The 16,298-nt window shown below is 43.7% G+C and overlaps 3 protein-coding genes across 4 annotated transcripts in view; 2 read left to right on the top strand and 1 right to left on the bottom strand.

Annotated features, from left to right (window-relative positions):
- Positions 1-10,418, top strand: part of LOC142196973 (gastrula zinc finger protein XlCGF66.1-like) — an 11,359-nt gene extending 941 nt beyond the window's left edge. Inside the window, exons 2-4 of the mRNA XM_075266943.1 lie at positions 6,929-7,159; positions 7,243-7,369; positions 10,285-10,418. Coding sequence (XP_075123044.1) covers positions 6,929-7,159; positions 7,243-7,369; positions 10,285-10,418 — 492 coding nt within the window. The remainder of the gene's footprint in view (positions 1-6,928; positions 7,160-7,242; positions 7,370-10,284) is intronic.
- The window catches only part of LOC142198389 (uncharacterized), a 332,778-nt gene that overhangs the window by 175,773 nt on the left and 140,707 nt on the right, over positions 1-16,298 (bottom strand). The window lies entirely within an intron of this gene.
- LOC142198428 (uncharacterized) lies at positions 7,404-12,927 on the top strand. 2 transcript variants are annotated; one of them, XM_075269469.1, is made up of 2 exons: positions 7,404-7,425; positions 12,183-12,927. In XM_075269469.1, the coding sequence occupies exon 2, from the start codon at positions 12,215-12,217 to the stop codon at positions 12,905-12,907; it is 693 nt and encodes a 230-aa protein (XP_075125570.1). In that variant the 5' UTR covers positions 7,404-7,425; positions 12,183-12,214; the 3' UTR covers positions 12,908-12,927. The 2 variants fall into 2 exon arrangements, with proteins under 2 accessions (XP_075125570.1, XP_075125569.1); XM_075269468.1 differs by lacking the exon at positions 7,404-7,425 and adding an exon at positions 11,521-11,679.

Genomic DNA, 16,298 nt, shown 5'->3' on the forward strand with positions numbered 1-16,298 from the left:
GAGGTATCTGTACTACATTTCTATCATCTATCTGCTGAGCGGAGAGGTATCTGTACTACATTTCTATCATCTCCCTGCTGAGCGGAGAGGTATCTGTACTACATTTCTATCATCTATCTGCTGAGCGGAGAGGTATCTGTACTACATTTCTATCATCTATCTGCTGAGCGGAGAGGTATCTGTACTACATTTCTATCATCTATCTGCTGAGCGGAGAGGTATCTGTACTACATTTCTATCATCTCCCTGCTGAGCGGAGAGGTATCTGTACTACATTTCTATCATCTATCTGCTGAGCGGAGAGGTATCTGTACTACATTTCTATCATCTCCCTGCTGAGCGGAGAGGTATCTGTACTACATTTCTATCATCTATCTGCTGAGCGGAGAGGTATCTGTACTACATTTCTATCATCTATCTGCTGAGCGGAGAGGTATCTGTACTACATTTCTATCATCTATCTGCTGAGCGGAGAGGTATCTGTACTACATTTCTATCATCTCCCTGCTGAGCGGAGAGGTATCTGTACTACATTTCTATCATCTATCTGCTGAGCGGAGAGGTATCTGTACTACATTTCTATCATCTCCCTGCTGAGCGGAGAGGTATCTGTACTACATTTCTATCATCTATCTGCTGAGCGGAGAGGTATCTGTACTACATTTCTATCATCTATCTGCTGAGCGGAGAGGTATCTGTACTACATTTCTATCATCTATCTGCTGAGCGGAGAGGTATCTGTACTACATTTCTATCATCTCCCTGCTGAGCGGAGAGGTATCTGTACTACATTTCTATCATCTATCTGCTGAGCGGAGAGGTATCTGTACTACATTTCTATCATCTCCCTGCTGAGCGGAGAGGTATCTGTACTACATTTCTATCATCTATCTGCTGAGCGGAGAGGTATCTGTACTACATTTCTATCATCTATCTGCTGAGCGGAGAGGTATCTGTACTACATTTCTATCATCTCCCTGCGGAGCGGAGAGGTATCTGTACTACATTTCTATCATGTATCTGCTGAGCGGAGAGGTATCTGTACTACATCTCTATCATCTATCTGCTGAGCGGAGAGGTATCTGTACTACATTTCTATCATCTATCTGCTGAGCGGAGAGGTATCTGTACTACATTTCTATCATCTATCTGCTGAGCGGAGAGGTATCTGTACTACATTTCTATCATCTATCTGCTGAGCGGAGAGGTATCTGTACTACATTTCTATCATCTATCTGCTGAGCGGAGAGGTATCTGTACTACATTTCTATCATCTATCTGCTGAGCGGAGAGGTATCTGTACTACATTTCTATCATCTATCTGCTGAGTGGAGAGGTATCTGTACTACATTTCTATCATCTATCTGCTGAGCGGAGAGGTATCTGTACTATATTTCTATTATCTCCCTGCTGAGCGGAGAGGTATCTGTACTACATCTCTATCATCTATCTGCTGAGCGGAGAGGTAACTGTACTACATTTCTATCATCTATCTGCTGAGCGGAGAGGTATCTGTACTACATTTCTATCATCTATCTGCTGAGCGGAGAGGTAACTGTACTACATTTCTATCATCTCCCTGCTGAGCGGAGAGGTATCTGTACTACATTTCTATCATCTCCCTGCTGAGCGGAGAGGTATCTGTACTACATTTCTATCATCTATCTGCTGAGCGGAGAGGTATCTGTACTACATTTCTATCATGTATCTGCTGAGCGGAGAGGTATCTGTACTACATTTCTATCATCTATCTGCTGAGCGGAGAGGTATCTGTACTACATTTCTATCATGTATCTGCTGAGCGGAGAGGTATCTGTACTACATTTCTATCATCTATCTGCTGAGCGGAGAGGTATCTGTACTACATTTCTATCATGTATCTGCTGAGCGGAGAGGTATCTGTACTACATTTCTATCATCTATCTGCTGAGCGGAGAAGTATCTGTACTACATTTCTATCATCTATCTGCTGAGCGGAGAGGTATCTGTACTACATTTCTATCATCTCCCTGCTGAGCGGAGAGGTAACTGTACTACATTTCTATCATCTATCTGCTGAGCGGAGAGGTATCTGTACTACATTTCTATCATCTATCTGCTGAGCGGAGAGGTATCTGTACTACATTTCTATCATCTATCTGCTGAGCGGAGAGGTATCTGTACTACATTTCTATCATCTATCTGCTGAGCGGAGAGGTATCTGTACTACATTTCTATCATCTCCCTGCTGAGCGGAGAGGTATCTGTACTACATTTCTATAATCTATCTGCTGAGCGGAGAGGTAACTGTACTACATTTCTATCATCTATCTGCTGAGCGGAGAGGTATCTGTACTACATTTCTATCATCTATCTGCTGAGCGGAGAGGTAACTGTACTACATTTCTATCATCTATCTGCTGAGCGGAGAGGTATCTGTACTACATTTCTATCATCTATCTGCTGAGCGGAGAGGTATCTGTACTACATTTCTATCATCTATCTGCTGAGCGGAGAGGTATCTGTACTACATTTCTATCATCTATCTGCTGAGCGGAGAGGTATCTGTACTACATTTCTATCATCTATCTGCTGAGCGGAGAGGTAACTGTACTACATTTCTATCATCTATCTGCTGAGCGGAGAGGTATCTGTACTACATTTCTATCATGCATCTGCTGAGCGGAGAGGTATCTGTACTACATTTCTATCATCTATCTGCTGAGCGGAGAGGTATCTGTACTACATTTCTATCATCTCCCTGCTGAGCTGAGAGGTATCTGTACTACATTTCTATCATCTATCTGCTGAGCGGAGAGGTATCTGTACTACATTTCTATCATCTATCTGCTGAGCGGAGAGGTATCTGTACTACATTTCTATCATATATCTGCTGAGCGGAGAGGTATCTGTACTACATTTCTATCATCTATCTGCTGAGCGGAGAGGTATCTGTACTACATTTCTATCATCTCCCTGCGGAGCGGAGAGGTATCTGTACTACATTTCTATCATGTATCTGCTGAGCGGAGAGGTATCTGTACTACATTTCTATCATCTATCTGCTGAGCGGAGAGGTATCTGTACTACATTTCTATCATCTCCCTGCGGAGCGGAGAGGTATCTGTACTACATTTCTATCATGTATCTGCTGAGCGGAGAGGTATCTGTACTACATCTCTATCATCTATCTGCTGAGCGGAGAGGTATCTGTACTACATTTCTATCATCTATCTGCTGAGCGGAGAGGTATCTGTACTACATTTCTATCATCTCCCTGCTGAGCGGAGAGGTATCTGTACTACATTTCTATCATCTATCTGCTGAGCGGAGAGGTATCTGTACTACATTTCTATCATCTCCCTGCTGAGCGGAGAGGTATCTGTACTACATTTCTATCATCTATCTGCTGAGCGGAGAGGTATCTGTATTACATTTCTATCATCTATCTGCTGAGCGGAGAGGTATCTGTACTACATTTCTATCATCTATCTGCTGAGCGGAGAGGTATCTGTACTACATTTCTATCATCTATCTGCTGAGCGGAGAGGTATCTGTACTACATTTCTATCATCTATCTGCTGAGCGGAGAGGTATCTGTACTACATTTCTATCATCTATCTGCTGAGCGGAGAGGTAACTGTACTACATTTCTATCATCTCCCTGCTGAGCGGAGAGGTATCTGTACTACATTTCTATCATCTCCCTGCTGAGCGGAGAGGTATCTGTACTACATTTCTATCATCTCCCTGCTGAGCGGAGAGGTATCTGTACTACATTTCTATCATCTATCTGCTGAGCGGAGAGGTATCTGTACTACATTTCTATCATCTATCTGCTGAGCGGAGAGGTATCTGTACTACATTTCTATCATCTCCCTGCTGAGCGGAGAGGTATCTGTACTACATCTCTATCATCTATCTGCTGAGCGGAGAGGTATCTGTACTACATTTCTATCATCTATCTGCTGAGCGGAGAGGTATCTGTACTACATTTCTATCATCTATCTGCTGAGCGGAGAGGTATCTGTACTACATTTCTATCATCTATCTGCTGAGCGGAGAGGTATCTGTACTACATTTCTATCATGTATCTGCTGAGCGGAGAGGTATCTGTACTACATTTCTATCATGTATCTGCTGAGCGGAGAGGTATCTGTACTACATTTCTATCATCTATCTGCTGAGCGGAGAGGTATCTGTACTACATTTCTATCATGTATCTGCTGAGCGGAGAGGTATCTGTACTACATTTCTATCATCTATCTGCTGAGCGGAGAGGTATCTGTACTACATTTCTATCATCTATCTGCTGAGCGGAGAGGTATCTGTACTACATTTCTATCATCTATCTGCTGAGTGGAGAGGTATCTGTACTACATTTCTATCATCTCCCTGCTGAGCGGAGAGGTATCTGTACTACATTTCTATCATCTATCTGCTGAGCGGAGAGGTATCTGTACTACATTTCTATCATCTATCTGCTGAGCGGAGAGGTATCTGTACTACATTTCTATCATCTATCTGCTGAGCGGAGAGGTAACTGTACTACATTTCTATCATCTCCCTGCTGAGCGGAGAGGTATCTGTACTACATTTCTATCATGTATCTGCTGAGCGGAGAGGTATCTGTACTACATTTCTATCATCTATCTGCTGAGCGGAGAGGTATCTGTACTACATTTCTATCATCTATCTGCTGAGCGGAGAGGTATCTGTACTACATTTCTATCATCTATCTGCTGAGCGGAGAGGTATCTGTACTACATTTCTATCATCTCCCTGCTGAGCGGAGAGGTATCTGTACTACATTTCTATCATCTATCTGCTGAGCGGAGAGGTATCTGTACTACATTTCTATCATCTATCTGCTGAGCGGAGAGGTATCTGTACTACATTTCTATCATCTATCTGCTGAGCGGAGAGGTATCTGTACTACATTTCTATCATATATCTGCTGAGCGGAGAGGTATCTGTACTACATTTCTATCATCTATCTGCTGAGCGGAGAGGTATCTGTACTACATTTCTATCATCTCCCTGCGGAGCGGAGAGGTATCTGTACTACATTTCTATCATGTATCTGCTGAGCGGAGAGGTATCTGTACTACATTTCTATCATCTATCTGCTGAGCGGAGAGGTATCTGTACTACATTTCTATCATCTATCTGCTGAGCGGAGAGGTATCTGTACTACATTTCTATCATCTATCTGCTGAGCGGAGAGGTATCTGTACTACATTTCTATCATCTATCTGCTGAGCGGAGAGGTAACTGTACTACATTTCTATCATCTCCCTGCTGAGCGGAGAGGTATCTGTACTACATTTCTATCATCTCCCTGCTGAGCGGAGAGGTATCTGTACTACATTTCTATCATCTCCCTGCTGAGCGGAGAGGTATCTGTACTACATTTCTATCATCTATCTGCTGAGCGGAGAGGTATCTGTACTACATTTCTATCATCTATCTGCTGAGCGGAGAGGTATCTGTACTACATTTCTATCATCTCCCTGCTGAGCGGAGAGGTATCTGTACTACATTTCTATCATCTATCTGCTGAGCGGAGAGGTATCTGTACTACATTTCTATCATCTATCTGCTGAGCGGAGAGGTATCTGTACTACATTTCTATCATCTATCTGCTGAGCGGAGAGGTATCTGTACTACATTTCTATCATGTATCTGCTGAGCGGAGAGGTATCTGTACTACATTTCTATCATGTATCTGCTGAGCGGAGAGGTATCTGTACTACATTTCTATCATCTATCTGCTGAGCGGAGAGGTATCTGTACTACATTTCTATCATGTATCTGCTGAGCGGAGAGGTATCTGTACTACATTTCTATCATCTATCTGCTGAGCGGAGAGGTATCTGTACTACATTTCTATCATCTATCTGCTGAGCGGAGAGGTATCTGTACTACATTTCTATCATCTATCTGCTGAGCGGAGAGGTATCTGTACTACATTTCTATCATCTCCCTGCTGAGCGGAGAGGTATCTGTACTACATTTCTATCATCTATCTGCTGAGCGGAGAGGTATCTGTACTACATTTCTATCATCTATCTGCTGAGCGGAGAGGTATCTGTACTACATTTCTATCATCTATCTGCTGAGCGGAGAGGTAACTGTACTACATTTCTATCATCTCCCTGCTGAGCGGAGAGGTATCTGTACTACATTTCTATCATCTATCTGCTGAGCGGAGAGGTATCTGTACTACATTTCTATCATCTCCCTGCTGAGCGGAGAGGTATCTGTACTACATTTCTATCATCTATCTGCTGAGCGGAGAGGTATCTGTACTACATTTCTATCATGTATCTGCTGAGCGGAGAGGTATCTGTACTACATCTCTATCATCTATCTGCTGAGCGGAGAGGTATCTGTACTACATCTCTATCATCTATCTGCTGAGCGGAGAGGTATCTGTACTACATTTCTATCATCTATCTGCTGAGCGGAGAGGTATCTGTACTACATTTCTATCATCTCCCTGCTGAGCGGAGAGGTATCTGTACTACATTTCTATCATCTCCCTGCTGAGCGGAGAGGTATCTGTACTACATTTCTATCATCTATCTGCTGAGCGGAGAGGTAGCTGTACTACATTTCTATCATCTATCTGCTGAGCGGAGAGGTATCTGTACTACATTTCTATCATCTATCTGCTGAGCGGAGAGGTATCTGTACTACATTTCTATCATCTATCTGCTGAGCGGAGAGGTATCTGTACTACATTTCTATCATCTATCTGCTGAGCGGAGAGGTATCTGTACTACATTTCTATCATCTATCTGCTGAGCGGAGAGGTATCTGTACTACATTTCTATCATCTATCTGCTGAGCGGAGAGGTATCTGTACTACATTTCTATCATCTCCCTGCTGAGCGGAGAGGTATCTGTACTACATTTCTATCATCTATTGTCTCTCCATACACAGGAATACTCACTGGTGAAGAAGACATCGGGGGACTGTGTGGCCCTCAGCAGCCGGGGCCCCATCACAGAGCCAGTAGGAGGAGGGAGCAGGAGCCGGGGCCCCATCACAGAGCCAGGAGGAGGAGGGAGCAGGAGCCGGGGCCCCATCACAGCCCCTCCCCCTCTCTCCCTGATACATGAGCAGAAGATTCTAGAACTCACCAACAAGATGCTGGAGCTGCTGACTGGAGAGGTGACACTGCTGGGAATGCTGGGAAATTCTCCAGTAACAGCACTGGAGGGGGAGGGGTGATGACTGTATCATTGTGTTGTCAGGTTCCTATAAGGTGTCAGGATGTCGCTGTCTATTTCTCCATGGAGGAGTGGGAGTATTTAGAAGGACACGAGGATCGGTACAAGGAGGTGATGATGGAGGACCCCCGGCCCCCCCGGACATCACATGGTAAGAGGAGATATATATATTATATACTGACCCCCGGACCCCCCGGACATCACATGGTAAGAGGAGATATATATATTATATACAGACCCCCGCCCCCCCGGACATCACATGGTAAGAGGAGATATATATATTATATACAGACCCCCGGCCCCCCCCGGACATCACATGGTAAGAGGAGATATATATATTATATACAGACCCCCGGCCCCCCCGGACATCACATGGTAAGAGGAGATATATATATTATATACAGACCCCCGGCCCCCCCGGACATCACATGGTAAGAGGAGATATATATATATTATATACAGACCCCCGGCCCCCCCGGACATCACATGGTAAGTAGTGGCATAATACATGTATATATATCTACACTTATTATACAATAACCCTCCATCCCCCAGAATCGGTCGTTGTCCTGGTAGGTTTTCCTCAGTGTGATGATGACGGTGAAGGTTATTGAGGTAAAACTGGACAATTGGCAGTGATTTTAATACCATGTTGGTGCCTCTAACCTGGATACAAGATGAGATACGCTTGCATACAGGATCTTCATAGTCCTAGGAGCCCTGACAGTGTCATACACTATGTATTATAGATATATATAGTCCTAGGAGTCCTGACAGTGTCATACACTATGTATTAGAGATATATATAGTCCTAGGAGCCCTGACAGTGTCATACGCTATGTATTATAGATATATATAGTCCTAGGGGCCCTGACAGTGTCATACACTATGTATTATAGATATATATAGTCCTAGGAGTCCTGACAGTGTCATACACTATGTATTATAGATATATATAGTCCTAGGAGTCCTGACAGTGTCATACACTATGTATCATAGATATATACATATATATATATATATATATATATATATATATATATATATATATATATATAGTCCTAGGAGCCCTGACAGTGTCATACACTATGTATTATTGATATATATAGTCGTAGGAGTCCTGACAGTGTCATACACTATGTATTATAGATATATATAGTCCTAGGAGTCCTGACAGTGTCATACACTATGTATCATAGATATATATATATAGTCCTAGGAGTCCTGACAGTGTCATACACTATGTATTATAGATATATATAGTCCTAGGAGCCCCGACAGTGTCATACACTATGTATTATACATATATATAGTCCTAGGAGCCCTGACAGTGTCATACACTATGTATTATAGATATATAGTCCTAGGAGTCCTGACAGTGTCATACACTATGTATTATACATATATATAGTCCTAGGAGCCCTGACAGTGTCATACACTATGTATTATAGATATATATAATCCTAGGAGTCCTGACAGTGTCATACACTATGTATTATAGATATATATAATCCTAGGAGTCCTGACAGTGTCATACACTATGTATTATAGATATATATAATCCTAGGAGTCCTGACAGTGTCATACACTATGTATTATAGATATATATAATCCTAGGAGTCCTGACAGTGTCATACACTATGTATTATAGATATATATAGTCCTAGGAGCCCTGACAGTGTCATACACTATGTATTATAGATATATATAGTCCTAGGAGTCCTGACAGTGTCATACACTATGTATCATAGATATATATATATAGTCCTAGGAGTCCTGACAGTGTCATACACTATGTATTATAGATATATATAGTCCTAGGAGCCCCGACAGTGTCATACACTATGTATTATACATATATATAGTCCTAGGAGCCCTGACAGTGTCATACACTATGTATTATAGATATATAGTCCTAGGAGTCCTGACAGTGTCATACACTATGTATTATAGATATATATAGTCCTAGGAGCCCCGACAGTGTCATACACTATGTATTATAGATATATATAATCCTAGGAGTCCTGACAGTGTCATACACTATGTATTATAGATATATATAATCCTAGGAGTCCTGACAGTGTCATACACTATGTATTATAGATATATATAATCCTAGGAGTCCTGACAGTGTCATACACTATGTATTATAGATATATATAATCCTAGGAGTCCTGACAGTGTCATACACTATGTATTATAGATATATATAGTCCTAGGAGCCCTGACAGTGTCATACACTATGTATTATAGATATATATAATCCTAGGAGTCCTGACAGTGTCATACACTATGTATTATAGATATATATAATCCTAGGAGTCCTGACAGTGTCATACACTATGTATTATAGATATATATAGTCCTAGGAGTCCTGACAGTGTCATACACTATGTATTATAGATATATATAGTCCTAGGAGCCCTGACAGTGTCATACACTATGTATTATAGATATATATAGTCCTAGGAGCCCTGACAGTGTCATACACTATGTATTATAGATATATATAGTCCTACGAGTATTCTACAATATGTTTTAAGCCAACTTAAGTTGTGGTTTGTACTGAACTTATTTTACTTGAATTGACTCTTATGTCCCAAATTTGAAACAAATCTTGAGAGGTTTGCCTGTCTCTAATACAGACCAAATATCACCTTTGTGGCATCAGTGCCTCGCTGAGGATATTGCCCAGAAATGAAGAACATGATATGGAGTTAAGTCATTACTTTCATTTCTAAATCCCCCAAATTTCCAGCCGTTCGAGCATGTGGGGGATGTGTTAAAAAAAGAAAAAAAACTCTATTCCATATCGCAGCACCGAGGACCTTTGTAGAATTTACTTGATCTGATGTGTTGTATCAGAATGTTGACATTTCTCTAATTCCTGGTGAGAAGCAGAACAACTCCAGTCCTGGAAGGGTCAATGTGGGGCGGACTGGATTATCTTGGGGTCTAGCAGAAAGTTATTAGGGTCACCCCATAAGTAACCCCATAAGTGTCTGATGTATAGACAGATCTCCAGCAGCTCATGTATTCCGTCACTGTGTGTTTGTGTCTCCACAGATGGATCCAGTAGGAGAAATCCCCCCGAGAGATGTCCCCTGAGTCCTCTGTATTCCCAGGACTGCCCGGAGGAGAATGTCCCAGACAGTCAGCAGGTAGGGGGCGCTGCGGAGTCCTGGGGTACATCTATATAGGGGGTGGAGCTCCTGCACTCATACATGTACCAGACAGTCAGCAGGTAGATAGCGCTGCTGAGTCCTGGGGTACATCTATATAGGGGGTGGAGCTCGCCGCTCCTGCACTCATACATGTACCAGACAGTCAGCAGGTAGATGGCGCTGCTGAGTCCTGGGGTACATCTATATAGGGGGTGGAGCTCGCCGCTCCTGCACTCATACATGTACCAGACAGTCAGCAGGTAGATGGCGTTGCTGAGTCCTGGGGTACATCTATATAGGGGGCGGAGCTCGCCGCTCCTGCACTCATAAATGTACCAGACAGTCAGCAGGTAGATGGCGTTGCTGAGTCCTGGGGCACATCTATATAGGGGGTGGAGCTCACCGCTCCTGTACTCATACATGTACCAGACAGTCAGCAGGTAGATGGCGCTGCTGAGTCCTGGGGTACATCTATATAGGGGGTGGAGCTCCTGTACTCATACATGTACCAGACAGTCAGCAGGTAGATGGCGCTGCTGAGTCCTGGGGTACATCTATATAGGGGGTGGAGCTCCTGTACTCATACATGTACCAGACAGTCAGCAGGTAGATGGCGCTGCTGAGTCCTGGGGTACATCTATATAGGGGGTGGAGCTCGCCGCTCCTGCACTCATACATGTACCAGACAGTCAGCAGGTAGATGGCACTGCTGAGTCCTGGGGTACATCTATATAGGGGGTGGAGCTCACCGCTCCTGCACTCATACAGATACCAGACAGTCAGCAGGTAGATGGCGCTGCTGAGTCCTGGGGTACATCTATATAGGGGGTGGAGCTCGCCGCTCCTGCACTCATACATGTCCCAGACAGTCAGCAGGTAGATGGCGCTGCTGAGTCCTGGGGTACATCTATATAGGGGGTGGAGCTCACTGCTCCTGCACTCATACATGTACCAGATAGTCAGCAGGTAGATGGCGCTGCTGAGTCCTGGGGTACATCTATATAGGGGGTGGAGCTCGCCGCTCCTGTACTCATACATGTACCAGACAGTCAGCAGGTAGATGGCGCTGCTGAGTCCTGGGGTACATCTATATAGGGGGTGGAGCTCGCCGCTCCTTCTGTTGATCTGTTAGATTTTCCTTCTGTATTTCTGATGGATTGGACTGAATTGTGACCTCTGACCAATCAGGGAGAAGATGTGACTGATATTAAAGCGGAGGCTGAAGAAGAGAGGATGAGGGGCCATCACCTGTGTAAGAGGGAAGTGGAGGAGGAGATTCCAGGAGGTGTTACCACAGGTACGGAGTCATGAATGGAGAAGGAGAAGTCCCAGGTTTCTAACAGTAGCAAAAGTTAACCCAACTCATAACAGATTACCAACACTGTCACAAACTGTTAATTTGACTAATTTAATGGGCTTTCAATGGCTTTTGGTGTCTTCTGAGATGGAACATCATTCTGCAGAAACTCAAGTTAAACTGTGCTACATCTGTTCACACAGGTAGACAGGGATTGGCATAAGGAAGCTTAGCAGGAGAGAACACAAATTCTTAAATAGACAGGAGCGCACACAGAGGTAGCCGGGCAGCTAGATCTGCTGGGAAAGGCAATTCTCAAGTGAGCACATATCACCAGTGTTACAAATATTCCTCTATCTTTTGGACTCTCTATCTCTGGGCTTTGTCATATATACGATATAATCTGCCTGTGTGTTTTTCCAGCACTAATAGGAATGTTATAAATTTCCCTACTTTGTGTTTTGGGGGAAAAACATCACAAAATCCATTTTTAATCTTAACAGAAAATCCCAGTGCGATCTCTGAGGGAAACGTCATGTTATCAGTAAGTGATAAAGGAGAAGATGAAGATATGATGGAGCGCTCCTCAGGAGAAAACCTCATTACCCCTAATGTACATCCAGGACGTCACAGTACAGATCCATCATATAATCCCCCCAATCATGAGGAACCTTCTGACCAATCTCAGATTGTAACCACAAGTACCAGCCGCAAAAGGTTTCAGTGTGGTGAATGTGGAAAAGAATTTCATAAAAGCTCAGGACTTCTTGCACACCAAAGAATTCACACAGGAGAGAAGCCATATTCATGTTCAGAATGTGGAAAACGTTTTACAGATAATTCAAGTTATAGAATCCATCAGAGAATTCACACTGGAGAGAAGCCATATTCATGTTTAGAATGTGGGAAATGTTTTATGAATAAATATCATCTTGCTGGACATCGGAGAATCCACACAGGAGAGAAGCCCTATTCATGTTCAGAATGTGGGAAATGCTTTTTGAAAAAAGGGCATTTTGTTGTACATTGGAGAATTCACACAGGAGAGAAGCCATATTCATGTTCAGAATGTGGGAAACATTTTACGGATAAATCGAGTTATGTCAGACATTGGAGAATTCACACAGGAGAGAAGCCATATTCATGTTCAGAGTGTGGGAAATGTTTTACAGATAAATCAAATCTTCTTAGACATCAGAGAACCCACACAGGAGAGAAACAATTTTGAAGTATTTTGAAAACAAAAATGTCCGTAAAAAAATATATATATATATATTATTGTTAGGAACTATTTGGTAAAATGCTAATTTTTTGTGACCCATCAGGTTATCTACAAACATTAACTCTTTGCTAATATATTGAGCGTTGGCTTTTTGAACATGGAGCCTTCTCTGGCGCTGAGTGGACACAATTCCTGGCGGGTGTCTGCTCTATTACACAATATGGACTCTACGACAATGCCCACAATCAAAGTACTCTCTGATCTCCAGTATCAACCATTCTGATGCCTCTGCCAAAAGTGGTCATCGTCAGAGCAGGGTCTTCAAATTTTTTAACAGGATCCTCTGCTCCCCAAACGAGACCCGGGCAGCATCTTGTTGCTCTGACACCTAAGAGCCTATCGAGGGCGCCCTAGCTTTCCATCCATCTCCAATTTCGATTACAGACTGCATATTATTACTGTCAGTTTAACAAGGATTATTCCCAAGTACCAACCCTCCCTACATTCTTCTGATGGGGCGTTCCTTGGTGAGGAGGCCGATCCCATAGAGTACAGAAGAGAATTAGGCCTATAACGAATTGAAGGATTGTTGACTGGCGCACCCAGCCTTGTATAATCAGGATTTACCAAGACCTTTGTTCTGCAGGCTGATGGGAATCTGGAGAGACGGGAGTGATGTTGTCCCAAATACGTGAAGGTCAAAAATGGATATTCACATGTGCTGGCTAGACCCTCTATGTAGCTCCCTAATGGAGAGGTGCGTGATATCCCGAATGGATGCACTTGAGGAAAGAACACTTGTAATCAAGCAAAGACATGTTCCTGACTAGTTTTAGTTTTATTGCCACCCTGATCAGAATTCTATTCTGCTAAGAGGACCAAGGAAATTTGTTTGGCCCTATTCAGACACACATTAATGACGGTGGGGAGACCATGGTAACTTCCCCTGAGAGAAGTAAAGGTGTTGCTGGAGAAGATTTGGCCCCTATGTAGTATTCTCAACAATTTTGGTAGACCGACAGCCACGTACCAGGGATACATCAGAGATGTGGAGGTAGTTGTGAAGACTACCATTAAGTCCCGGAGAATGGACAGTGCCCCTTTGGTTAGTTAGAGGGTGATGGCCCTACAGATTTGGCTGGTCTACTAAGTTCACATTCCAGAAGAGGCAAAGTGGTGTGAGTGTATATTTGGCCCATACTTTGTGCATAAGTGTTAGTCCACATACAGATGGTCCAGGAGCAGGATGTGGTCTGGAGGCTGGTCAGGCAGGTTCAGTGGAGACCAAACATCAGAGCTCGGAAAAGTCTAGGAGAGGTGATTCACTTCAATGGGCAGATTGGTTCCTGGGAGGTATACGTCATACATTGCGATACAGGGGCTGTCGCAGTAATGGCATGGCGAACTCCATGTGTGATAGGGGATCCCATTGCACAGGCCAGGCTGCCGAAGACTATGAGAGGAAGACATTGATAATTCTTTGTTCATCTCCTGCATTAAGTTGTTCTTTATTCTTAAACACTATTAAACGACTCTCCTTACCGAGTTATCATTCCTGTGTCTATCCATCTGCATGCTACACATGTGCCAGTCTCCAGAGAGAGAGAGAGATGGCACCAGGAGGCATTATGGGAAGGAGGTGCCTATGTAGGGAGTGTGCCAACTCCCTGCTTAAGGTCACATTGTTGGATGGTGGCCATCCTTGCTTTGTTCAGTGTTGCTGTGGCAGTGCTGTGATCCTGACCTGCTCTTGTTCTACTTTTGTGCACAATGGATCCATTTACAGAGGACTTTTTACTGGCCTGGCTTTCCTCTCGATTCGGCCATCACCGACTGATGTGGGATGAAGAACCAAGAAGGAATCAGTGATATTGGGTACACCCCATACTCTCTCAGAGGCCAAGGAAAGGTCATTTCCGTAACCTCTACAATGACCTGTGCCAGCACCCTGACAACTCCCACACCTACTGTCGCATGACAATCCCACATTTGACCGTCTGCTGTGAGAGTTACGTCCTGGAATAACCAGGACACCAATATGAGACGGCGCATTACTGCTGAGGAACGTCTTATTGTTACGCTCAGGTATGTAACCCTTTGATAATAATTCCTCATATCACCCCAGGTAGCTTAGTTTAAAGGGATTCTATCATTAAACCATTTTATTTTCTAATTACCACGTCGGAATAGCCTTAAGAATGGAAGATTATAAAGATAATCTGTTTTCCCTTAGCCCAAACAGCAGCACAAGATGGGGTATTCCTGCCCCTGTGTGCTGTTAGGACAGGTGGAACTTTTAATTAGCTAACAGTTTTTCCCCCTATAAGAGGCCAGAGCGACCTCCTCCCCCCTGTGTTAGTCAAAAAGTATAAAAGGCAATATAACAATACAAACATTACCATAAACAATGGGAGGGAGCCTTGTGCTGCTGTTTGGGCTAAGGGAAAACAGATTATCTTTATAATCTTCCATTCCCCCTACGCCAAACAGCAGCACAAGATGGGGATCTAGCAAGTAAAATCCCAACTAGGGTGGGAGATCTTGGCAAGCAGATGCCAAGACAGAATGTCCGAAGGCTGTGGCCTCTGAGCTGCGCCAGTCCAATCTGCAGTGTCTGGCGAACATCAGATGAAACCTCCAGGAAGCAGCGGAACATATCTGCTCTAAGGAGAGCGAGCGTCTCTCTGACCGGGAAGTTGGTCCAATTCCGGTACTGGTAGGTCTTGAGCGCGAAGAGAGCAAGCGATGGCCTCCCTGATCCATCTTGACAGGGTGGCTTTAACACCTTTGTTACGGCCGTAGGTATTGATGAGCAGGTTCTTCGAAAGGAAGCTGTACAATCCAAATATATGCGCAGATATATGCGACCCTAGGACAAAATCCCTGGATGAACCCAAGTTGAACCCTATCAGGGAAAAAGGTAATGAATGGCTCCGAGGCAGCCAAAGCTTGTAATTCTCCAATCCTTTTGGCAGAGGTAATTGCCAACAAGAAGGTTACCTTGTAGGAGAGATATCTCCAGTCCACTTCTGTTAAGAGTTCAAACGGGGGAGAACAAAGCCCCTGAAGAACCGCAGCCAAGTCCCATTGCGGGACAGGGGGCTGCATCTGAGGGCGGAGCCTAGAGGCCCCTTTAAGGAATTACTTTAATAGAGGATCTTGTTATAACCAGGTCCCTAGAAGAGCGGAAAGTGCTGAAACATGAACCTTCAGGGTAGCTGGAGTTAGCCCCTTATCCAGGTCACTCTGTAGGAACTCCAAGACCGATTCGATAGCAGAGTTATTAAGCTGCCTATCCGAGATCCTTTGGTAACTCCTGTTAGTTGAATCCGCTCTTGAATGGGCCAACGTTCTTAGAACGGCCTGGGATAATCGTCTATCCCCGTATACGATGCGG

The sequence above is a fragment of the Leptodactylus fuscus genome, chromosome 3 (genome assembly GCF_031893055.1).
Source record: "Leptodactylus fuscus isolate aLepFus1 chromosome 3, aLepFus1.hap2, whole genome shotgun sequence".
Taxonomy (NCBI): domain Eukaryota; kingdom Metazoa; phylum Chordata; class Amphibia; order Anura; family Leptodactylidae; genus Leptodactylus; species Leptodactylus fuscus.

What these genes read in the sequence shown, in the direction of transcription:
- LOC142198428 (XM_075269468.1), top strand. Translation starts at nt 11,616, where the DNA reads ATGAGGGGCCATCACCTGTGTAAGAGGGAAGTGGAGGAGGAGATTCCA. An exon ending in TCCAGGAGGTGTTACCACAG is followed by an intron (nt 11,680 to 12,182) that starts GTACGGAGTCAT and finishes TAATCTTAACAG; the next exon opens with AAAATCCCAGTGCGATCTCT.